The sequence below is a fragment of the Daucus carota genome, chromosome 3 (assembly GCF_001625215.2).
Source record: "Daucus carota subsp. sativus chromosome 3, DH1 v3.0, whole genome shotgun sequence".
Taxonomy (NCBI): Eukaryota; Viridiplantae; Streptophyta; class Magnoliopsida; order Apiales; family Apiaceae; genus Daucus; species Daucus carota.
This window is the reverse complement of record NC_030383.2, coordinates 6885806-6911595: the sequence shown is the minus strand read 5'-3', so window position 1 is coordinate 6911595 and position 25790 is coordinate 6885806. Positions and strand designations below refer to the sequence as shown.

Here is a 25790-nt window from a genome sequence, read left to right as displayed (position 1 = left end):
AAAAATTACGGGGTATAACATTTATGGACTATATTGAACATATAGAACAGCCACTTACAAAAGTTCCATGCTAATCCTTTAACTACTTGGACACATAAAACAAGCATCACACAAATTTTTTTAAAACTAAAACATACTAATTAGACTTTTAAACTGGAAAAATTGTTCCCCAAACGGATGAAACGACTTCTAAACATTGCTTAAATATGTTTTAATATTATTTCGCAGCAAAAGCATACTTAACCAAATTTTCATGGACTGACTTCAAATTTGAAATTAAAGTAAACAAAGACATGAAACACGTATTGAATAAATGAAAAAATCAACATGTTTTTTCATGCACTCGAGAAAAGTGTAGAAAAATTAGTAGAATAGATCCCATGTTCACAAACAATTTGTTGCATACCAACGGACATATTGCACTTGTGACAATAAATATTTAACCCCCTGGAATTAATAATATTAAGATTTAAGGGTAACAATAGTTGCCTTCAGGTATATATAAGAAGCAGACATCAGAGTAAGTTACCAACGCAAAGCATATCTGTTCTATGACCCTTAAAACGAACACAACACATCAAACTACATTGACAAGGTTACAGAATAGACAACTCCTAAATACATATCACTTTTGCAATGATAGATCATACGAACTTATAATTCAAAATGTGATGCAAACTTTGCTACCTTATTGGGAAATATCCTTCTTCTCATGCTGTATCATGTTTCACTTTTGGACTCCTGGGGCAGAGATGGAGGCCCCTCTGTTGCATCTTCTTGAACAGTATCTGATACCAGGTGTAAACTGATAAACACAAATATGGACATGACAGAGGAATTTTAAAAGTAATAAGTCGCCAAACCTTGAGGCCGAGTTTGGGCTTCAGACTGGTCTTCTCCAGGTGCAATTATTTGTTTCTGCTCCACAGTGGCAGCTGCTTTTAGCTGCTCTTCCGTGATTTTCAGCAGGTCCTCACTGGAGTATGCTTTCTTCGTAGATGGAGAACCATCTGTCACTTCAGCACATACAGCACCTTACTAAATTCTATCTGAATAAAATAATCTTGTTTACAATAAATAAATATATAAATGATCAATTTATACTTGTTAATCAAGTCTAGATACAAGAATCCGTGAATTACATAATAGATCAATTCTTTAATTGATTAAAAAAACTAAATTTCGAACAAAATGACTTAAGTTCTTAGGTGCTACTTAAAATTTTATAAAACAGAAAAAGCAAAGAACACAAACAAGTTCAGTGCCTTCACAGACTAACTTTAAATGCAATCCGGATCATATATATCTTGAAAATTTATCACTTACTAGGGTCAACCTTCATCTGAGAATCCTCTGCAGTGATTTTCTCCAAAGGATTTGTCTTTACGTTGGTTGTACTCTGGATTGGATTCCGAATATCGTCAAGACCAATTTCAGCTTCAAGTGTGCTCTTGAACTCCCTTGAAACATCCTGTACCAAGTTAATGTTTCCAAGTAAAATGGAAAGAAAAAAGGCATAATAGATTCAGTGGTGGGAATTTCTAGCTTTACGATATACAATATTAATCGTATTATAAATGTGTAAGAAATTTTACCTGAAGTTCCTTAATTGTAGGCTGAAATGCTCGTACTGTTTTTCCTAGTGTTCGAGCAGCCTGTTTGAAAATTACATCTTAAAATGGAGAAAAATGATAAAGATATCACGGATTTCAACTGCCTTCTTTTCTCACTTTCTCATTAAGCTTAAGCTGTCCACAATATTTTCATTAACTTCATGTTATTATACTCTTCCAACATTATTAGGTGCAACAAAAACAAATATCATAAAGTCAGAGTGACTTGTAATGGGAACTGATACCCTGATGAATATGCTCCAGACCAAATCTAATTATAATGTAGGTACTGTAATTGATAAATTTTGTGCCATACAGTACCCAGAAAGGTTAAAAATTAACTGGGGTTATAAAACCTCGAGTCTGTCTAAAATAACTAAGAAGGTAAAACTGATGTGACTACAAAACTTCAACCGAGTGGTGATGACATGACACTTGATTATATTGCATCTAAACTCTAGCCCATGTTTGTCTGAAAGGATTATAATCCCAGGATAACTACATTATTTTCTTCAAATTTAAGGGATTCCAATCCCATGGGATTGTATTTCATTCACTTTTTAATTTTCCCAGACATTTCAGATACAAGCTGACCAGATATTATCCTTCTTCATCCGTCAATCGCTCACCAGTGTTCTATAAAATACAGAGATAAAACCATAAATTGGTTGGTGGTTACCATTGCTTTGAATGGATTATATTCTTTTGTCGGAAGTGTAGAATTGTGAGGAATATCATGTGAATGCATGAAAGTTATAATACACAAGTATTTTAAATAGCAATCTATAAATGTAAAGTAATCAATGCAGAGCTTTAATGCCGTGTTAGCGGCTAACTTTTTCTTCTGAAACAGTCGAGGGAAAGAGCCATAATTGGATCTTCCCACTTGTTACGAGTGGACAAACAGACAACAAACAAAGAGACCAACACCAATAGGCAAATAATATTAATTGCTGGGGTGGACAAGCTCGAATCGAGACCTCTCCGTGAACCTGATACTATGACCAATTTTTCTAAAACGTGGGCTGATAGTAGCATCTACTAAATGATCTCATATACTACAAATGAACACAGGTAATGTTTTTGATATAATGTTCTAAAAAAGTTGCAATCTCAAATCATTTATGGAATCATCTTTGTTTCTTGTTAGAAGGTATAATTATCCGTAAGGTTACTAAAACTCAATTTTATCATGTCTGGCTTAGCTAGCTTTGGAGTTTCAACTTTAAATGACTTGAGGAAGATGTCCAAGAACCGTCACACTCTTAATTGATCTGATTACTTCATTCATTATCGCTATCAAGCTATGTTACTTGGGTTCTGGACACATTTCATGTCTGATACCAAAATTATTATTGAGACACTGTGGCAAACTGATAGGACACATACGTGATATAAGAAAAAAGAACAAAAGGACTTGTCTCAGTACTAGAATTTATAGGGTGACGGAAAAACCATTTATAATTTACGATTCATGGCAATCACTGAAACCTTTTATGGGATCTGGAGAAAATACCAGTCCTGAATTAAAAACCAAATGCAGAAACTTCTCTTCAATTATTTGTTCCTTTTCAAGTATGTTTAGAGCATATAACAATTTTCACACATTCATTCCCAAATTTTATTATATATCGTTTAAGGTATACTTAAGACAATCATTAACCCTGGATGCCGCAAATGTTACATAAGCATCAGACAAAAACTGTAAAGCATATATATACCTCAAGCTCAAAGTAAAGAAAATCACCTCAGCAAGACCTTTCGGACCAAAAACCAACAAAGCCACAACTCCAATAACCAGAGCTTCAGGAGCTCCAACTCCAAACAAAGATGCATACACACCCTTTCTTTTAAATTTTCTTCTCTTTTCTGCAAAATTCAAGAAAACAACATTCCCCTAAATTCAAATCCAAATCAGCACACACCCAAATAAGAAAACTTGCAGAACTATCAAAAAAAATAAAAATTGTCAAAAAATACCTGCATTTACAAAACGAAGTTGTGAGATTGAGGTACCCAAAGGCCTCAAACAACTCCACTGAGAGAAAGAAGTGGGACCCAGTTGGTGAATCCATGAGAAGTTAATGTTTGTGGTGGTGGAGATAGAATATGAAGAAGTAGAGAGTGTGCATAAAGTGGGGGTTTTGACATAGGATGAGCGACAAATCTGGGTAGAAAGCATAGCTGCGGTGCTCATTTGTCCTGGCTTAGATATGTGAAATCATTACCGCGGGTTTTGCAGAGATGTAGAGGTTTATATTCAGAACCGCCGTCTGGCTTATCATCTTTGAAAAAAATTCCTCAAATTTTGTTCCATTTTATTTTTACTGCTATTTTTCTCTTTATCATTTTGATTCAAAATTATTACTCATTCTGTTTTTCTCAGTTTCGTATAATATTTTCATTCATTTCCATCATTTTCATATAATATTTTTCATTACCTGCAGTCTTACAAGTTACACATATTAAGATATATAAAATATATTTTATAAAATATTTTTAAAATATTTTGTTTTAAACTGAGATTTAGATATTAAAATTTTATTCAAAAAAATTGAAATAATTTATGAAACTATATTTTATATAAAAAAATACATGTTAAAAATCTCGTTCAAAAAAATATATTTATTTACTATTTAATCAAAAGAAATCAATATGTATATATATATATATATATATATATATATATATATTGAGCAAAAAATTAATATATATTTTTAAATGTGTAATTTGAACTACATTATGCATCTATAAATATGTAAATTTTTATTTTTAGATTAACAGCTTTGTTGAAAAAAATAATAAAAAATTGTAAAGTCTGAGTTTTATGAAAACTTTATTAAGAAATTCGGATCACCGTGAACGATTTTAATGTGTGAACGATTATAATGTTTTTGATGGTCCGTAATGGATTACCTCATTAATTCCTCATATAACAATAATCTAGAAATCTTATTGAACAATCACCTTAAATACTTGCAATGTAGAAGGATGCTCAATGAAGCATTTCGTCGTGTTAAGACTTCTGACGATGACCGTGGATTTTCTTTGCGCCATTTTATACAATTATTAAGCACAAATCGTCTCCAGGCTGCAGGTGTAACGTTGCAGATGATCTTCATATATGTTTAAGCCCGAAACTTGGTATTAGACATCAATTATTTGATTAGATGAGCATAAATTTATAGTTTACACTTGGTAACTAAACTCAGTTCTTTACTTCTGCGACAATTCGATCTCAGCTTCAAAATAATATATAGCGTATAGCAAACAGAATGACCTCAATGAAAGTTTATTGTACATGGGTTTTAACCAGTATTATCAAAAACAGGAAACAAGCTTAATTGGTGGAAATTCAGAATAAAAATCAATCAAAAATTAACTGAATTAATCAAGATTTAATTATATAATTAATTCAAATAATGATAGATTTAATTAATTTGGTGAGCTATTTTAGATGATGTTTTTTCCAGATTTCCCGATATGTAAACTTTTATTGCTGTGGACTTTTCATTGTATGGGCTCACCGGACATTTAACGTTAAGTTTGTCTTGTGAACTGTTGGAATTTTATCAAGTTTGAGTTGTATTTGGGCCCAACACAAACGAGCTCTATCTTGCCCGATAATCAGCGTGTGTGTTTAGAATGGTGATTGGTGACCAATTTAAGAATCCTGCGATTATGTATTGCATCACTACTTTGCTACTCCCTCCTTCCCATTTTAATTGTCCTGTTTTGACTTTCAACGGTCAAATTGACTAATTTTTGACCAAGTATATTGAACAAATTTGTTATTATTTTAAAAAAGTAAAAGTTACATTTTATAATATATTGTATGTACTTTATAAAGATATAATTTTTTTAAATTTTAGAATTGTATTATATGTGTAAATTTCAGTCAAAGTTCGGTCAATTTGACCATTTAAAAGTCAAACTGGACAATTAAAATGGGAAGGAGGGAGTAATTAGAGTGAAAAATTATATGGAAGTTGCTAATTATGTGACCAACAAGTCAATTGGGGGACGCGTTACGCGTAAATCCCATGTGATATGTTTTTTAGGTTCTTGTCGTGTTTATATAGGCTCCACTTTTATGTATAGCCATCCTTTCCATTACGGAAGAGATCAGGTATCACAATCCTGAGTCCTGTGTAGCATAATAAATTAGATGTATGTTTTGTGGTCTGTGGATATTATTAAGGGTATAAAATGACCCTGCACAGAAAAAAATATTAAGAGACGGAGGAATACAAGATAGAGTCATCAAAAGAGCTAGAATCACTCGTCTACTTATAATCGGATTCAGATCGATAATATATTAATATCGTATTTTTCATTTCTTAACTCATTTGTTTTTAATTATTAATATGAATTAAATTCAAGTAACATCAATTATCATTTTTATTTCAACGTTTCAAATGATTATCGACTAACATGAAATAAACATAATACTCATATTACAAAATTATTATAATTACGAGTATATGCACATGGGGGAGAGTTATGGTACAAATTTACAAACTTACAAACTTTTTTTGTTCAACACATATATAACTTAGTTCAACATTTTTTGGAGATATCTTGTTGAACATTGATTAAAATTGTGTTGGACAAGTACATTAACTTATTTTTCAATGTAAGAACTAAGTTAAACGTATTATATAACTAATATTTATGTTTCCAGACCCTACCCAAACCTCAAAGGTATAGTTTAACTAGACCCTACCCAGAGGTATAGTTTAAACATCTTTATAGATATATTCAACACAATGATAATTAGTGTTCAACATCTAATGTTGAACCCCAATTATAAATGTGTTGAATACACGATTTATTTATGCGTTATTTTTAAAAAATTGTGATTTTTTTTGAAAAATTTTCAACATGAATACTTTGTATAATTAAGGATTAACAGGATTTGAGAATAAAAAAAAGTTTGTAAATTTATAACTTAAAAAAATTTTATTTGATCCTATCCCTATGCGCATATATATGTGTGTAAAAGTGAGATATTAATGTATTACCATGATTCATAAATCATATAATCTGAAAGTTTTATCTATACGACCAGATATTTAAAACTTATGAAACATTTATCTACTTAAAAATGTAATAAGATAAAAAAAAAATTATTTATATGGGTTCAATTGAGTAAGAATATAACATAATAAAAGTTAATTCTGCAATTTTTTATGTATAACCTTTTTAATCAAAAACTTTCAATTGCCAATTTCAAAAAAAAAATAAAAAATCTTTCAATTGCCGAAGAAGCTGTTAAATTATACTCCTATATGGCTATATCATTAGTTTACCTAAAGGGCCTGTCACTGTCGATCTATTTCCGCAATTCCTCACCGCACACGAGGGTTATGTTTTGTACTCGCATGAATACGTGAGAGTTATAAAAATCCATTAACAAAAGTAAACGACTGCACACGTGCATTCATCCACAAAACTCTCCCAAGTTAATGATACTCCTGTTTTTATTAGGGCGTGGCAGGGCACATGCTAAGCTCTAATACAAATTTTGATTAGTAAATGTAAAAGTTACACCATTATTAATAAGAGTAAAATCAATAAAAATCATCTAATTTCATAAATTTTGATACTCAGTACGTGGATATTATAGAAAAATCGTTTTTATTATTATTGCCTGGCATGTATGATGTAGCGCATAAGTTTTCCCGATCAATGATATTAATACTAGATTTTTAAAGAAAATATAGAGAATTTTTATATTTTCATCAGAAAAATCACCGGGAATTTTTTCTTCAGCAATTTATTTCCGTTAGATATATACCGCTCATAATTACTGTGGACCATTTCTATATTCTGAATCCAACTCCAAGATATGAATAAGAAACTCAAGATCATAAATGTAATCACAAGGTGCACGAGCATTCATAACTGGAGCAGTGCTGTGCAGAAACCAAACCAAACCAAAGGGATAAGAAGATTGAAGATATGCCCACAGGCCACAGCACATACATGTGAGTAGGAGGAGTCCTAATAAATAAGACAACACCTAAGCGGCTAACGGCCCCGTATGATGTCAGTTCTTGGCTTCTTTTGTTATACAAGTTCAAAATTTGATAAATTTATCTTATTTTAATTGATTTATATTTTTTAATAATAATAAATTCATCTGTAACAATTACATCTATCAAAACCATTCAAATTAATAAATTTTATTATTTGGCGCATACTTCAAATTCATAAATTTTGCTATTTAACATGTGTTATGAGCACATACGAGAGGAACCCTATTACTTTACTCGTTCGTTACAACCATCCCACGCCTTCTTGTCAGTTTTCATCCCCATTACCTGCTTCTTCATATTTATCATCCCTTCCTTCCTTTCTTTTTCCCTTTTCCCGGAAATTGATGATTTGAAAAAAATAATATTGAAAATAATTTTTTTAAATATCCGGATAAAATATTTAAAAATATGTATCCAAAGTTGTTATAAGAAAGCTAAAGGAAACGAGATATATTACAAAAAATTATATAATTTAAGTGTATCCAATTTATATCGAAATTCTTTCAAATGAGACATAAAACAAAAAATTACTAAAAAAAAACTCTGTTACATTATTGAAAAAAAATTAAATAAAATCTAATAACTCAATTATTTAGTTCGTTGGTGATTACTGGTTTAACGTTTAACCAAACATAAGCCATAATAAATGAATGCGTGCATTATTAATCAAAAGCTAAAGTATTACTACTACTACGTGTTTGGCCCTATCCTTGAACATAATTACAAAATAACATATAGCGATAGAAAGTTGTAATGATTTCATTCTTTCCTATTGGACTTTCACATTTCCACTCTTTCCTCTGTTTTTTCTCTCTGTATTTCTCTTCCTCATTTCCAGCCTGAATTTCCCTCACTTGTATTCCCCTGCATCGAAAAAAGTTGATATTAACAAACGGGAGTCTTTTTTATCTACTTGGATTGATTATGAGTAATTTATCGAATAACAGTTTCGAAACGGTGAATGCTGCAGCTACTGCTATTGTGAATGCTCAGACTCGATTTCAGCCATCCAGTGCTCGGGTATGTACTTCCCGATACGATACTATACTATTAAAGCCGAAACATAACATGTTACTAGACGGTTGGTTATTGTATTTTATTTGTGATCTTTTGTTCTGGAAACATATGCGATATTTTGTGTCAGATTTCTGTTAATTTGATATGAATATAAGAGGCATGTTTAGATTTTTTGGGAAGGTGTGTGTGTGTGTGTTTTTCAAGTGGTTAGGAAATTATGTGGTCCATTGACTATATGAAATCAAGAAGCTAAGTACAATTTTTATGTGAAAAGTTAAATACCAAAAGCAAAAAGTTGTGTAAAAAAAAAAAACTACCAAAAAGTCTAATACATGAACAGTCTTGTTGATTTAGTCTTGTTTCTTTGTAACTATTTATCAAATCTTTTGTGTTCTGAATAGCTGTTCTCCCTGACTGCACAAGCTGCTTGTCTTTACATGTTGCCTTAAGTTTCTTTAGCTATTAGTACTGGTTTTATCTGTGTAAGTTACATCAATAAGCTTTGATGTGAAAGTAATTGATAGATGCATTAGTGTTGAATTATGATAAATTTAAGTTCCTTTCATTCCAGTAGCACTTGCTCTTAATGAACGCATCATACTACTTGCAGACTTTCAAATTGTAAATCAAGAGGCCGCCAGGCATAATCTAGCGTTTGCTGCTCATTAATATGTCAGTATTACAATTCTGATTTAGCCTGATATGATATCGTCATCTTTATCTTGGAAAATATTTTTGAAGCAGTTTTGTGTGATATTCTTTTTTTTGATATTACCTTTCAGTCTGCTTTATCAACATATCTTGTAGATGCAACCTTAGTAATAATTTTGTCGAAAATGCTATTGATTGTGTTTGTTAGCTGTATATTTATTGGGTCACGGTCAGTTGAGAACAGTTTTTAATGTAAGAACAGTGAGAATAATTGTTCTGCACCCTAACAACGTGCATATACAACAATTTAACTTAGAAAATATGCAGAACAATTGTTCCTCACGCTAAAAACTGTTCCCACTTGAATCACACACTATATATATTAAGTTCTTACACCAGTACATCTGATTATTTTGTTTTTGAAATCAGAAAAGAAGATGGGGAGGTTGCTGGAGTGTATACTGGTGTTTTGGGTCACCAAAGCACAGCAAAAGAATCGGTCATGCCACACTTGTTCCTGAACCAACAGAGGATGCAACAACAGCCCCTATTGCTGAAACTATGAACAACTCATCCTTTACAGTTTTTCCTTTTGTTGCTCCTCCTGCTTCCCCTGCATCATTTATCCAGTCAGAGCCTCCCTCTGGCATACATTCGCCAGCTAAGTTGCTCTCTCTTGCATCTCTCTCTGTCAATGCCTGCTTCCCAGACAGTGCAGCCTCAATCTATACTATTGGACCCTATGCTTATGAAACTCAATTAGTTTCGCCGCCTGTATTCTCAACTTTCACCACTGAGCCATCAACTGCTTCTTTCACTCCGCCTCCCGAGTCTGCACAGCTGACAACACCTTCATCACCTGAAGTGCCTTTTGCTCAACTTTTGGCTTCATCACTAGCTCGCACTCAAAGAAATACTGCCCCAAATCAAAAGTTTTTATCATCCCAGTATGAGTTCCCGTCTTATCGGTTGTATCCAGGGAGTCCAGGAGGGTACATTATATCACCAGGCTCAACAATTCCGAATTCTGGCACATCCTCACCTTTCCCTGATAAACAACCTATCATTAAGTTCCATTTAGAGGAAATTCCCAAATTTCTAGGATATGAATATTTTTCCTCTCGGAAGTGGGGTTCGAGGCTAGATTCTGGAACTTTGACCCCAAGTGGTTTGGGTTCAAGGTTGGGCTCTGGTTCTTTGACGCCTTATAGTTGTGTTTCAAGGTTATGCTCTGGTGCTTCGACTCCAAACGGATTGGGCGCAGCGCTAGGTTCTGGTTTGCCAGCACCAACTAATGGAGAGCTAGTAATAAAAGTTACACCTGTAGAGTCCCAAATTTCTGAGTTGGCGAAACAAGCCTGCGCAGACAAAGTATCTGAGGATGAGGAAGTAGTTTTTGGTCACAGAGTCTCGTTTGAGTTGCCAACTGAATATGTTTCAGCATGTTCGAAAAAGGAGGTATCAGAATGTCCTGAAAAGTTGACAGCTGAAGGAGCTATACTCGACAATAATAAATCAGAGAAAGCCTGCAGGCCGTGTTGTGATCGCGAAGGTTGCACTGAGCCTGTCCTGCCAGAAAAAGCTAAATGGGATAATCAAGAGCAAGAGTGCCAATGTGAACATCAAATCAAATCACCTGGATCTAGCAATGAGTTCATCTTTGACAACAGAAAGGGAGATGCTTCAAGCAAGCCTACTCTTGGCGTTGAGTGGTGGACCAGTGAGAATGTTGTAGGAAAGAATTTGGCATCACAAACCAGCTGGACCTTCTTTCCAATGCTGCAGCCAGAGATCAGCTAATGCAATACATACAGAGCCTGCTCGATATAAAATTGAGAGAATTGAGCCTATGACCAGATGGTATTAGTGTCTATAATTGATTTCTTGTGTGTAATACTAATCGACATGGCCTCATTGGTAAGTGCTACAAGATCTCGTGCATTGGAACCCATGGTTATGGACCCGAATCCATCAGTATGGAATATTTTCTTTTCCAAGCGAAATCCCCTATGATAAAATTTAGAGGTAGAAAGTTTAAACTTTGGAACTCATACATGCAGAGACTCTCTGAATTACCATCACATTGCCATTGATCAGGAGGGCTGCAATGGCTTAATTCATATATCATCACCTCCACTGATGCATATTGGGGAAATGCACATATAGATAAATGGAGTGAATTTGTTTACTGAGTACTTGAGGAAAAAAGTTAAAGTTCTTTTGTATAATATATAGGTCTGATCATCTTACTGGTGTTGTGGCCAACCTGGATGCATTTGGATTAAACTGCTGCCGCTATATTTTCTTTATAAGTTTGTAGATGTGTATTTATCACGGTGAAGGATTCGATCACTTGCAAAATTTAGAAGCTTTTCCTTATTATATCACTTGTAAAATTCATATTCAAAAAAAAAAAAAAACCATCATTCCTTCATACTCGGAGAACTCAATTTAAGTATGACTCGTTACGAAGACGCCATTAAGACGCGCTCAATTTTATGCTTAAAATGACTTGACAATGTGGAGCTTATCCGCATTTTCCAACAATATGTTTGGCCAACATCATTGCTTTAGTTTACTGTTCTGTTAGCTTGCAATTTGCATCCTCTAGCTAATAAGTAATACAGGTATTCCCTTGAGCAAACCATGAACATCTTTATTCCAATTTGACTTTAGTTTCTGAACGCCTAATTGCTGCCTCACTGAGGAAGGTATCATATTAAAGTATCATACAACTTGATGGTGATCATACCCAACTAGAGGTATATACTATTTCCTGCTCCATTTTCTTGTGGGCGCTCAATCAGCTTTCTCGTAACCATGTGAATATGCGATTATTACACACTTGTCACTCTGACCACGCTCTCTTGTTTGAATGCAAGTACAATGGTGTCCATTAAGTTATTCATCAAGCATGTTCAAATATCGTACCCAGTGCACAAGCATCCGATATTAACATAGTGCAGAGTTTGGGGTCGTAAGAACGTAAGCTATATAAAGTAGACACTTGAACATCATACGTTGCACCAGCAGGGCCGAGCATGCTATTTCTCAGTTTTTACTGAGTACATAATTGTATATTATTAAAGCTTGTTGTCAACTTAGTAATGGTGAGACCAGTCAAAGAGTTAGTAGAGCAGAATCTCGGATCAAGAGCCAATGCATAACAGAATTTGACAAAGTTCAGATTGCCAGCAGACCTCCGGCATTCCTGCCTTCTGCTACCCATCTGCTGCAATATCTAAATGCTCTTCTTCATTGACCTTCACATAACAATACAAAACATAAAATACTACTTTCATGGGTGGCTAAACTCGAGGGTCAAACATCTACATTAAGTCATTGATGCTTTAATACTCCCTCCGTCCCTCTCGTTTCTTTTTAAGGTGCATATAAAATATAGTTTCGTTAATTATTTTTAAAACTTTCTTTTTTTATAAATGTTTAAACATTAAATTTTTATTCACAAGGAAAAAAGTTTAAAATAATTTACGAAACTACATTTTATAAGAGTCTTGAAATACGTGTCAAGCCCCCGTTCTCAAGATAAACCACCCGGGGAACAGAGGAAGTAGTACTTAATGGTTCTACTTGCAGCTCTGAAACCTGTCCAAGAACTTTGCTATGCAAATATTAAATTGCCATCTAGACTTTTAAATAGATGCCTACTTGAAAGAAAAATATTTGTTCTATGATTAGTTTTTGTTAAATGTTAAACTTCTAAGCCGTTATAAACCAATTTCTGGAGGACTGAGTTACTTGGTTTCACATCTACATTGTCTGTGGCTTTTGTTGAAATAATATAATCCTGTTGTAGTATCAACCAGCTCTTCTAATATTAATCATTGTTAAGAAATAATTATTTAAATCTTCATTATTCTTATAAACTTTGTACTAGTATGCATACAGTTATAGATGTATGTCAATCTGCACCTATATAATAGACTCCTACACAACTGAACAAACTACCTCAGTTATCATATATTCCTAGATAATCATGTCTAAATCTAAGACTGCCATTAAGCTCCCAATATTCGATATGTCACAGCCCTTGTCTTCATCTTCTTTGTCCTCCCTCTCTTTAGCTTGCAGAGAATGGGGATTCTTCCATATCATCAACCATGGAGTCTCCAAAGATCTTTTCAAGAAACTAAAATCCCTGTCCAGAAACCACATTTTTGATCTTCCTGCAGAGGTGAAACTTAAAGCTGGCCCTTCATCAGCAGTAAATACTTACACACCTCATTTCATCGCATCGCCTTTTTTTGAGAGTCTCCGGGTGTCTGGACCTGACTTCTTCAACTCTGCCAAGAGTTCTACGGAGGCACTCCTAGACCAGCCAAACTCGGAATTTTGGTAAGAGGTGTTAATATTTTTGGGAAATTTGCAAAAATACCCGTGTTTTCAAACTTATTTTCAAAAATACGTTCGAAGTTGCAATTGAATTTGCAACACAGATGATTTTCAGGTTACTGGCATTGCAAACGAGGTTGCACTGCATTTTTAAAAATAATTTCTGCAACTTGGGTATTTTTGAAAAGCCCTAATATTTTTTAGTATGAATTAAATGGTTATACTTGTAATCTGACAGCAATGCAAGTATGAATCATGAACTGCTATAACCAGAATTGAGCACCCAGTAATTTACTTATTGTTTATTCATGTTTTTGAATTTTGGTAGTGAGATACTGAAAGAGTATGGGAGCAATATGACAAGACTCTCCAGAAGCATTACTGACATAATACTGAAGTGCATGGGTAATGATTTTGAAGTGAAATTCAAATCTGAATTTGATAACTGTCATGGCTATCTGAGGATAATCAACTATTCCCCGCATCAAGGTGTGGCTGAAAAAAGAGTCGAAGGACTTGGCATGCACACTGACATGAGCTGTGTAACCATCGTATATCAGGACGAGGTTGGAGGGCTTCAAGTTAGGTCGAAAGAAGGAGAGTGGATGGACATAAATCCTTGTGAAGAAACTCTGGTGGTAAACATTGGAGACTTAATGCAAGCCTGGAGTAATGGAAAGCTAAGGTCATCTGAGCACAGAGTTGTTCTGACACAACCTGTGAATCGATTCTCAATGGCTTTCTTCTGGTGTTTTGAGGATGAGAAGGAAATTTCTGCACCTAATGAAGTTGTGGGGGAGGAGAATTTGAGGGCATACAGGCCTTTTGTTTGTGCAGATTATATGAGATTTCGACAGAGCAGTGAGAAGGGTAAATTTGAAAAGGTAGGCTTCACTGTGAAAGGTTTTGCTGGATTAGAAGGGTGAAAGTTCACTTTATGTTCATGTATGTAATAAATAATAATAATAATATCTTGATTCTTTAAAGTTTAATTTCTTCTTTACATCTTCTCCAAGTCAATCTGGGGGTGCTAAGATGGTATTTGGGTGTTCCCTACTTATTGGTGTCTTGAAGACTAATTTGCAGTCTTTTATATGCAAATTGTTGTGTACTTCTAGATTTGTTATTTGCAAATTGTTGTGTACTTTTACATCATGTTAGATTTGTTATTTGCAAATTGTTGTGTACTTTTACATTATGTTATGTACAAATTGTTCTGTACTTTAAGGTATGTGAAGTGCAAATTGTTGTGTAATTTTATACTATGTTATTTGCAAATTGTTGTGTACTATTTCTGTCCCATCCAAATGTTTACATTTGAGTTGGACACAATAAATAAGTAAAATTAAAATGAAAAAGTAAGAAAAGTGAGGATAGTGATGAGATCAGTTGATATTTATTGTATAAAATAAGTATAGTGAAGAAAAGTAATAGGAGTAGTTGATTGTTATATTTAGGAGTAGTTGATTGTTATATTATATAATTTTACTATATTTGACAAGTATATTTGAATGTAAAGAATTGAATGAGACATCTCGAAGTGAAAAAAAACGGTTGGAATGGAGGAAGAGAATGTAGAGCTATGAATATGTTATTCCTTGTGTATAATGGCTCATTTGTATAATGCTCTCTATCAAATGACAACTTGTTAAGGTTGACCTATTCACTCCCATGCATGAATGGTGCACATATCAATTAATACAAGTATACCTATATACAATCAAAATAGGGAATGCTTCATCATATAATAGCTGGTATTATCTCTAAATAATGTGGTTTCCTATTGTTAATAAACTAGAAATGATCCACTTACTTGACCTCTTTCTTATTGACTTGCTACTGAAGCATCAGGACTCAGTTACAGAAAGAAAACCTGGGATCAAAACTGTCTCGTATACAGTAACAAAGGAGTATAGTACTGCCACTGGGGTCTTGGCCGTCCTGGCCAGCCCCCAGTGGTATTTGTTCCTCTTCCTCCGGTTGATGGGCCAAAGTTCAATTGCCCGTTCCTTACAAAACTGAATTACATCGACATAATAGGTGCAAATATATAAAAAAGAGAGGAAAAAGAACTACTATTATACAAACAACAGACTGCTGCCAATGCTTAAGACTATTGTAATTATGCTTGTCCACCAAGCTTCAAAAAATATACTAGTAGTAGTAATATATATGAAAGAATTGAAGCAAGTTACATATATTTAGGTAGTTTATCCAACCTTGCAGGTCTCGAGGACCTTGGGAAGTCCAAGAGAAAGCTGTATTACAACTCAATTTGCCTGGCAGTCTGGATAAATTTGCCCAACATTAAATGCTTGACACAACCATTAGCTCTTGGGGGTCAAAGGCATATACTATGATTGAAGTAGTTAAGCCATGAACATCAAAGTGTAGCCACCCCAACCTCCAATCCATCAAAATTTAAATTTGAAATGTAAACAAGATAAAATAATGCGCACACAGAAAATGCACAGGGGTGAGGTACCTATATATATAGAGGAAAAGATGGCTAGTTTGACATGGGTTAATTACTCTAGTGGGGTAGAAGTGCGGTGTGAATACATAATGCGGAAAATAATGAGAAATAAGTAATCGGTAAATAAAATATAAGTACGAATGAGAAGGTCGAGAAAATATAATTAGGTTCTATAAAATCTGAAAATTTTAGTACCGCTTGTTTTCAGTTTTCCGTAAATATATCCAGAAAGCAGTCACGACATTGCCAAAATCTGCACTAGAAAATTGCTTTTGGGGGGTTGGCAAAAAAATCAAATACCAGAAAGGTTCCCAGTTGAAATATTGCACAAAACATTAACAACAAATATTTCTTAGTTAAATGAAGGAAAAAGCAAATTTGACAATTAGAGGAAGGAAATGATATCAAGAATAATATGACAAAGGGTCGTCCATCACAAACAGAGACTAAAACTTAAATCCTGTAATGTACCTTATTAGGGTAAATTTCACCAACAAAAGATAAGCTATTATTCACAGTATACAGGAAGTCTTATGTTAGAATATTATCAGATGAGCAAGTTTTGCTCTCAACTGAGAAATAATAAAGCAAAACTTAACCCCCTCAGCATGCATTGCAACTCTTCCTACACGTACCATAGTAATCAGGAGAGCCTATCATGAAAACTGGATTTCTTTCACACTCCCCAATTGCAGCCCACTTCGGACAGTTATCATCTTCATCACTGCAATCACTATTGTCTTCTTGTGATTGGGCCTTTACATTAGCGACTGGTTTTATGTAGAAAAACTTGGTAGCACACCACATTTCACCTTCAGGAACAGGACATCTAGCATGAGAACTAGTCTTGTCAGGTGATGCATTAAGGTGGAGATTAAAGAAAAGAATTGCATTTCCTTTTATAGGTCTCACGGCATTGCTGCTTTTAGTACAATCAGACCAAATCATGTTCCTTGCGTGAGAACTTCTTGAATTCGCATCCTGAAATAAGAGATTAATTACTGGTGGCTATGAGCGAAAACAAATAGATCAGACACAACTTTTCTTACATCGGATTCAGGAAAGAGGATTTGACCACCCTGACTGACATTCGAGAGATACAATATAACTGTTGCCACTGTAGGTTCACTAAGCAGCAGCTTGGATTGATTACCAAAAAAGTCATATTTCTGCTTGTTATCTTCAGGCCCAAAATTTAAAATATTTAAAGGCTTGCTGTTCTCTAGACCACCAGAAGCGTTAAAAAAATAACATCAGACACCACATAGGTGATAAGAAGTTAAGCAGAAAGCAATAACCAGTTTGGAAAGTGAAAGCAAAATGATGAAGGTAGCACCTCCAGGAAGAAAAGTCCAAGCTGAAATCCGCTCTTCAATCCTTGCGACGGTTTCATCCTGGAACCACATAAAGTTTTTTCATAATTTACAAGTCCAGTTTTGTTAAGTGACAAACTATGAGGAACCAGACACCTGTTTATAGTCCAGGAACTAGAAATATCTTATCGACTTAAAACTGAGGTAGGATCATACTCTATTACTCTCTTCAATATAAAACTTTAGCTTGTTTAAATTATGGATCAAGTAAAGAGGTCTCTATAGAGGATGTAAATTAAGATTTAGAGAGTAAAAATGATTAAAGAGGGACTTATATTTGATTTGTTCTTTCTAGTGGGGTTGGGGTTGTAATCCAGGCAAGTTCTCTATCTTCCTACCAACCTTTTCTTAATTTATTTGCTTCGCTGTTAGTGGTGGTTTGATGATTGATGGATGGTGCATGTCACCCTTAACTGATAGGACTAGGCTTGCTTGTTTATAAACACCCTGTGTTCAATCTCTTGCGTATTCTTACCAATCTCTTCTGGAAGGTACATACATGGGTATGACTAGATGCGGAAATGAAATATTATTCGAACTCTGGTTAGATCTTACTGTCAGGATGACTTGAACTTGCTGAGCATAATAAAGCTCATTCCAAGTTATTAAATGTCTCCCAGTGGAAGGGGAAAGATTGTGTGCACAGGCCTAGAGAAATGTAAAAAAAAAGAAACTCCGTTGCTTTTGGACACACAGGCGGCAGCTGAGAGAGAGAGGCGTATGAAATTTGTGAATTTGCAAACTCTTATAAGAGCAAGTTTTGACTGGCTACTTAGATTGTGATATCTGAAAGTGCACTGTTGGTAGCTGCCCTGCTAGGGTCGAGACCAAAATGGTTATGCTGTTATGTGATTAGCCTTGAGATATTAAATAATCGTTTCAAATATACTTCCAAAACTTAACAACTTATGCTGGGAATAGTTCTTTTTCCCAAAGAGTTCACTTGGGTGAGTCTGAATATGCGGAGATACAAAAAGACATCTCATATATTTTACCAAAGTTTAGCTTAGATTAAAAAATTACAGTATAGGGTAGAAGAAATCCATAACTGTAGTATGATATATACAAATTATAATGAAGTTGGTTTACAGCACATACTGGCATTTAATCCAAGCAACTACGGGAAAAATATTCATTTATATGTATAAGGGGATATCAAAATATTTGGGAGCTTAACATACCTTCCCCAAGTTATCAATGCTGGAGAAATGCTTGTCATGCCCCTAGACCAAGACAAAGGATTTCATGGATCAGTCATACACATACATAATTCACAGAAGCCCAACAGAAGTACTTTGAAAACACTTTTAACAGAGTTTATACAATTTGTAAAGAATGTAAAATGGGGGAAAATGGCCAGTACCAGTGAAATTAGATGATCACACTCCTCATATGATAAAAAGCCTTTATGTAGAAAGACCCTATGACAAGAAAGAATGTCAATGGCATCTCCAAAAATATGTTAAGAGTGTCAAAACTCTTTTTCTTTCACTTGTCGTGAAGTACATGACACAACAGCTCCTATAGATATTCACAACATGCTTCTACCTTGATTAGCAATAGTGAACGAATATGCACTTAAAGTGAATAGCATTATCTACCGGTGACAATAATAGGTTCATGGTAGTACCTGACCTTGGTCGCCAAGAGAGTTCCACAGATAGTGATGGATTAAATTTGTTCGATTTAATTGGATGGCCAAGCTGTATAACAGCATCATGGTTCACCTGCTTTGTTCTTAATTCCTTCCTACTCCTGAGGTCAAAAACCATTTCAGCAGCAGCTTACCACATAAAACATTATCTCATCTCAATTAGTGACAGATAGGCTGGAGTTGTTATTACCCGATACTTAATAAAAAGTTAAAACAGCTCGCAGATCTAAAGGACATGCCATCAAGAATTATATTTTGCATGTACCATAAAGGATCAAATTGCTTAGCACTATACCTGTGAGACGGGTATATTGTATGCCTATCTATATTTGCATAATTGCAACATATTAATATTATTTCTGAGTTCTTAAACTACATAACTATAGAAGCTATTGGCATAGCATCCCCGTATAAATTGTAAGCTTATTAATGATAGGTCAAAAATAGGTACTATAGTTACATATTTTGATCATTAGAGTTTCTTTAAATTTCTTATCTGATCACTGACACTATGCAATAGAATGGGAAGAATAGAATCAATGAGATCAGTCATATGAACTTTTTATAATGTCCAAAAATCAGACCAATTAGACACTAATCTATATAAGAATCGAGGAAAATCAGAAAACAAGAGGTATCAGAATAATATTACTAAATACATCCAATTCTCATTAACCACTGATCATCAGATTAATAACTCAAACTCAAAGGCACCTAATTTGCCTAGACCTCCCAGCACCTTTAAAGATCTTGAATAATATTTATGACAAAATTAATATCTACATCCACATCCTAAATGTTCTGATATCCTAAACAAAGAACCAAACTTTACTTCTCATAAAGATTGAACTAGTATTCAATTCCAGATCAAGATTCAAACATAAAACCAGATTAAAGCTCCCCAAGAACCACTCATTTGAATTCACAGTACACAAAATCACTAACAAAAGCCAAAGTCAATCATAAATAATCACTACATCATACAATCAATTGTCTCAGCATTGCAAACTCTAATAAAACACACAGCAGCATACATTAAAATGCATTACATTAGAACAAGAAAAACACACACACATGAGAAGAAAAGTGAAGATATGGAAACGGGCCACTTACATTTCTGCAGAAAGGATTGAAAACGATGAAGAAAAGGCGAGGAGAAGCAAGATAGAGAGATGGGTCGCCATAGATTCACTTGAAAGAGAGGGCGAGGGAGATCACATATGTGTACAACCAGACATAATCTCGTTCCAGTTCTGTTTGCTTAGTTATTGTACATTAATTCAAGTGTTTTTGTTTTTGTTTTTTTTTTTGAAATTCAAGTGTTTTTGTTAAGTCAATTAATTGAAGTTGTTTTAAAAAAATAATTGCATCAAAGATAATTAAAGAAAATTGCTCTGAAATCAAAACAATGTCATTCAATAAAATTACTGAATGAATAAATATTTTAAATTTTATACCAAAACAGTGCTGAATAAATTTCAGCATGTACATTTTATTTTGACCTTGAATTTAATCTTGATTAGAAAATAGAAATTCTTTGTTTTAATTTTAAAATAGAAATATCTGCAGAACAAAAAAGTCTTTTGAACAAGTGCAACTTAATTGAAATTAAGGATTACTTGAGAAAAATGTAACTTATTAGCTGGAAGACTGAGAAAACACACCACTCACATGTTAAATACAAACCTCATATTAACTGAGTTTAAGAGATCTTCTCAGTAGTAAGTTGTTGTAGACCTCACATATATGCCATACACTTGGAAGAAAAATTGTTCCTCAACTTTTCAACCACTTGCATATTTTTTTTTTCCCCCTGTATATATCTGGTTATTTAAAAAATTGCAGTGAAATTTGACAAATAAGGGAAAGCAACTATTTTTTACAGTAAACATTGTCAAAAAGATTAAACTATACTCTACATGTAAACAGAATGGAACTACTAAGCACTTATTGAACCCAAGACTGGCAACTCTGAAACTTCCATCTTCCTGTCTTGGCATCTGCATATTTCACTGGCATTGCCATTTCGCCACCATAGGACATTCCGTCTTGTACAGGTTGCTTATTCTGCCGCCCAAGCATGCACAACTACGCAAATGAATGCAAGTACTCCTTTTCACTGGTACCATGAAAATGCATGAAGCCTTGAAGCTTAGCTTAGACGCTACATACAAATGAATAATGAATGACTATTACCAGAAGGCATGATATGTACATCTAGCCTTGTTTAAGTACCAAGTGACCAGACTCGTTCTTTTCAAATAAATGCTCAATCAGCTCATCCCAGGTTTCCCTTGGCCTGCTATTATGGGATGATCCACTTGATGAATCCTCACTTGACATGTTAGAATTCTCCCCGGCTTCTTGTTCTTCGAAGGTTCCATATCTGGATGGTGAGAAGGCATGGGGAACAGCCAATGTAACAGCTCTCCGCAGTGCAGCCTTATACTCCTCACTATGTTCTCTAGCCAAAGTTTTCTGCCGCTCCATTTTTTGGGTAGCTGGAATCTCCATAATAGGATCTTGCTCTAGCATTATCTGGAAAATGAGAGTTATTAAATAAGAAGATGATATACATCAATACAGATAATCAGATACTGAACAATGTACGTGCAAGCATAATACTTAAATGACGTTATAAAAGAGACAAAGAAATTAGGCCACAATATTAGCTGCAAAATGACAAGCTGATTTTGTTTCTCACAAATATGATCTCCAGCATAGTTATACCAGTACAGCATCATTTATCTAAATATACCTTAAATAAAAGGTTGATCCATGGGGAAGTTAAGTAGATAACAGCTGCTATAACAAAATTTTCTTATTTATGCTTTATAGAACATGACATAAATACCCCCGGACGACAAGCTTTACAAAATTGTTAAGCAGCCAATTACCGGAGGAACTTTCATATGAAACGCTGATAGGTTTCTATCACTAAACATCAATTCTATTGCCAAAAAGTATTTCATTTGTCAAAATACTATATCCCAAGAGTTGCATTTAAGAATAATTCGTCAGGGGTCTTTCTCAGTATTCCGCTCTTGAGATCAAAATCATAATTTTCAACTAATACACATTATGTGTGTGGATGTGTATTAGCTTTCAGCCCAGAAACAACAAAGAACGAACTACGGTAATATTCTTTGTCTTCATCCGATCAGGCACTACAATAAAGTAAGTACACTAACTCACGTCTAGAGCTCTTTTAGCTTCTCTCTCTATCCAAATAATAGCATGGTCAGAAGTAGCATTACAGGAAAGGACTATGTGTTCAAATCTTCCATCTACAGGTACTGCTGTCCTCACAACTGGGGGAAACCGTCCACATCTACAAACATAAAATGTGCATAGAAGATTCAGATTACAGTATGATCAATAATCATAACAATTTGAGACACTCTTACAATGCCATCACATATTCTCACTCTTCAGTGTTGGTTAACATCCCCAGATCATCAACCACTTATCAAAACACACACACGCACATAATTTTCTTAAGAAAACAAAGAATAAAAAAAAAATTCCTTGCTTCCCAACTCCTTTTCTTCCTTAGTTCTTTTCTGTTCATTACATGACCACATCAGACATACATATTCTATCTATACGTTTAATGACATTCGCACCCTTTTTCTAGGCAAAAAGATCTTGGATTCTAAATGGTTAGATAAAAAAGTCATTATTTTTTCCATATCTACCACAAAGCATAGATTTCTTCTACAGATAGATAGAATGACAAAGAAATTAGATCTTATACTTGAAGAAATCACATCATCATAACCAAGAGTCGATTATTCAAATTGAAATCACACACTTTTTTAATAGAAACAAAATCTAATTACAAATAAGATAATTTTGAGCTATGAAAGAACACTTTCAACAATACCGAGCAATGCCAAAATGAAGGATCTGCTACCTAAAATTAGTCTCTCTTCCAACAGATTATAACAGCACACTAATTTAGTGTAATATAGGTCTGTAATGCTTATTGCACTTAAATGTACCTAAAGGGCTTCCTCTCGACAATGTGATAGAGTCGACCAGGTGCATACAGCCTCCTCGGATCTCTGATCATCTTCTCCTCTGATACGCATGTGTCTCTCATGCACCTTAGGCACAGTATGCATGGCAAACTGTTGAAAGGAAAGATAAGATTCACCATAAACTTTAAAGAAGTTCAGGAATAAACTATAGAAACATCTATGATCTTGTCAATTTACAAAACTGACATTTGCAAATGCTCAACTTTAATTAAACACTTCACATGTATAAGTTCTTTTTTAAACATATCTTCCACAATTATTGAATTCAGTAGCTTAGCAATGCTGGTACATAAAAATTACAAATTATCTTGCCTGTGCAAGAGTATGGCAACAGCAAGATGTTCTAGAAACTGATAAATTCTGATTTAAATTTACCAGAAAATTGACTTGAATATGTCTTCCAAGGGGGTGGCTGTTCGTGGCAAGAAGTCATCCTGCTTGGAAAGGAAAATAAACCGATATTAAAGTGCTGTATGGGAACCTATTATTACAGCTAAATCAGGAACCATCCAACAATGCTCTATTATTTGCAAAGACTTTAAGCACCAAATACTGCCAAATTATTTAAATAAAACATCATTGTACTAAAATCATTTATAGCCAAATAATAAGTCTCTGAATCTAGAAATATAAGGCATGAGATAATTACTCTATGTTACCCTGACCTCATTTGCCTCAAGTACCGGTGTCGCAATCTCGACATTCCGACATGAGTATGGACACTTGGATACTTATTTTAAGCCCAAAATATGTAGAATTTTTTAAATGTTGCCGAGTCCGGCACTTGGACACGTATCCGTGTTGGACACTTCCAGCCGAGTATAGATAACAAAGTAATTACTTCATAACTAAATGGCTACAATACACATTATTAGATACATTGTATGACTTCTAAACAAGAATAATTTTAACAACACGTCTCCACCAAACAAAAACAACCATCATCGATGAGATGAGTAAAGTTTACAAGTAGCTCAGTAAACTATATATACTTAAGCTTACAGAACATTTTTCAACTAGCTCTATTATCATAATCTGATCCCTACTATTTATTTACTCGGCACAAGCCACACAGCAATAAGATTCTTAACCAAAGCTATAAAAATATAACAATACTGAAGCACAAATATGTGTGCTAATAGTTTGAATCATAGAAAATACTATGGAGAAGCAACATATTAAATAAGACTGTGAGTTTATATATATAATCAACAGATGTAAACAAGATTGAGTCTGAAAAAGGAAAAAAAACTTGCCTGCAGTACAACTGAATTGATAACATCTGCATATCTCACTGCCAAATTTAGCGACATACAACGAGCGGGAGCAATGGCATAGCATCTAACCCTTTTCCTAGAAATATTACCCAATTTGTCAAGATTTTGTACTACCACCATAGCCAATAAAGCTGCAACACCAGAGCCAAGCGAATGTCCCGTAAAAGTCAAAGTATAATTTGAGTACTTATTCACCAACTCCCTTAAAACATCACACTCAGCATCCAAAACTAAACCAGCTGCTTTTAACAGTCCATTATGAACATACCCGCCATCAAATTGCCTCCGACCCAACTTATTATCAAGTAGTACAGCATAATCACTTTCTTTTGCCAGATTAAGTCCCCTAATGGCAACAACTATATCATCATGCTCATGATCAAGATACAAAATATAAGGCGGTGCACGACCACGGGTATCGTCATAAGTTCTTTTCCGAATCAACTGATCCGGGTCAATCCCATATCCTCCTGGCGGTTCCCAAACAGGGTTCCTAAGGTCATCTTCATAGACTGCTAGTATGTACCGACATAATCTAGGCACAGGTTCAAATTCTTGAGCAGTGGCAAGACCCCAAGTCTGACTATCATGGCCTGCTGTGTGAAGACAGCGCTTCCATGCCCAGCGCGCACATGCTAGACAGTAAACACATTCAAGCAGAGGGAGGCCACAGATAATTGACATTCAATCTTCACAAAATTTTCTGATCAAAATCAGATCAATCAAGAACAAGGGCTCTAGTTCTCTCCCAAACACCAGCAAAATTGGTGACCTATACACACACATAAACATATATATGCCAAGTAAGTTAAATAATCAAATTAAAGTTTCACTCTTTGGGGTTTTTGCCACATGGGTATGATGAAAAACAACCATTCAAGAATCACAAGAAATGAAATGCAAAAGGCAGGTGAAATTAAAGTCTGAATCTTTAGGATATATGCTTAATGGGTATGATGAAAAACAATCAATCAAGAATTAAAATGTAAAAGAACCAGGCGGGATGCTAGAATATACCTGATTGCAAGTCAACTTCAAACTTAACTAATCATGAGAAACTAGTGTTCAAGTAGTAGGACTGGTTGTTGTATGACTTCAAATAATTATAGTAACTACTAGTAATTAATTAAATCTCCGGCAATTAATTTTAATGCTGCAGCCTGCAGTGATGGGGTCACAACATGCTATTATCAAATTCATTGCGCCAGGCTACAATATTATTTCATTCCTAACAGTGGGATCTTTCTTGAAACTCCCGGAGGCAGAGTGTATTATCAATAGTATTTCCTAAG

The 25790-nt window shown here is 34.4% G+C and overlaps 5 protein-coding genes across 8 annotated transcripts; 2 read left to right on the top strand and 3 right to left on the bottom strand.

The window, feature by feature from the left end:
* Nucleotides 1-432: 432 nt before the first annotated feature.
* Nucleotides 433-3926, bottom strand: LOC108210475 (sec-independent protein translocase protein TATB, chloroplastic). 2 transcript variants are annotated; one of them, XM_017381772.2, is made up of 6 exons: nt 3594-3926; nt 3361-3482; nt 1596-1655; nt 1327-1471; nt 864-1016; nt 433-788 (listed from the first exon to the last, which is right to left on the bottom strand). In XM_017381772.2, exons 1-6 carry the CDS (start codon nt 3808-3810, stop codon nt 721-723), a joined length of 765 nt encoding a protein of 254 aa, XP_017237261.1. In that variant the 5' UTR covers nt 3811-3926; the 3' UTR covers nt 433-720. The 2 variants fall into 2 exon arrangements, with proteins under 2 accessions (XP_017237261.1, XP_017237262.1); XM_017381773.2 differs by having other exon boundaries at nt 864-1010.
* A 4434-nt stretch (nt 3927-8360) lies between these two features.
* LOC108215157 (uncharacterized) lies at nt 8361-11656 on the top strand. Its single transcript, XM_017387523.2, has 2 exons — nt 8361-8674; nt 9752-11656. The coding sequence occupies exons 1-2, from the start codon at nt 8579-8581 to the stop codon at nt 11120-11122; spliced, it is 1467 nt and encodes a 488-aa protein (XP_017243012.1). The 5' UTR covers nt 8361-8578; the 3' UTR covers nt 11123-11656.
* A 1558-nt stretch (nt 11657-13214) lies between these two features.
* On the top strand, nt 13215-14776 carry LOC108213497 (gibberellin 20-oxidase-like protein). Its single transcript, XM_017385298.2, has 2 exons — nt 13215-13678; nt 14004-14776. Exons 1-2 carry the CDS (start codon nt 13320-13322, stop codon nt 14599-14601), a joined length of 957 nt encoding a protein of 318 aa, XP_017240787.1. The 5' UTR covers nt 13215-13319; the 3' UTR covers nt 14602-14776.
* Nucleotides 14777-16536: 1760 nt separating this feature from the next.
* LOC108211734 (probable prolyl 4-hydroxylase 12) lies at nt 16537-20449 on the bottom strand. The gene is made up of 7 exons (XM_017383411.2): nt 20292-20449; nt 19160-19279; nt 18888-18945; nt 18706-18747; nt 17488-17545; nt 17201-17373; nt 16537-17132 (listed from the first exon to the last, which is right to left on the bottom strand). The coding sequence occupies exons 1-7, from the start codon at nt 20360-20362 to the stop codon at nt 16755-16757; spliced, it is 900 nt and encodes a 299-aa protein (XP_017238900.1). The 5' UTR covers nt 20363-20449; the 3' UTR covers nt 16537-16754.
* Nucleotides 20450-21005: 556 nt separating this feature from the next.
* LOC108215119 (uncharacterized) lies at nt 21006-25675 on the bottom strand. 3 transcript variants are annotated; one of them, XM_017387472.2, is made up of 7 exons: nt 25516-25675; nt 24478-25270; nt 23597-23655; nt 23183-23311; nt 22374-22509; nt 21375-21716; nt 21006-21297 (listed from the first exon to the last, which is right to left on the bottom strand). In XM_017387472.2, the coding sequence occupies exons 2-6, from the start codon at nt 25180-25182 to the stop codon at nt 21396-21398; spliced, it is 1350 nt and encodes a 449-aa protein (XP_017242961.1). In that variant the 5' UTR covers nt 25183-25270; nt 25516-25675; the 3' UTR covers nt 21006-21297; nt 21375-21395. The 3 variants fall into 3 exon arrangements, with proteins under 3 accessions (XP_017242961.1, XP_017242960.1, XP_063946532.1); XM_017387471.2 differs by having other exon boundaries at nt 21006-21716; XM_064090462.1 differs by lacking the exon at nt 25516-25675 and having other exon boundaries at nt 21006-21716; nt 24478-25486.
* Between the last annotated feature and the right edge of the window lie 115 nt (nt 25676-25790).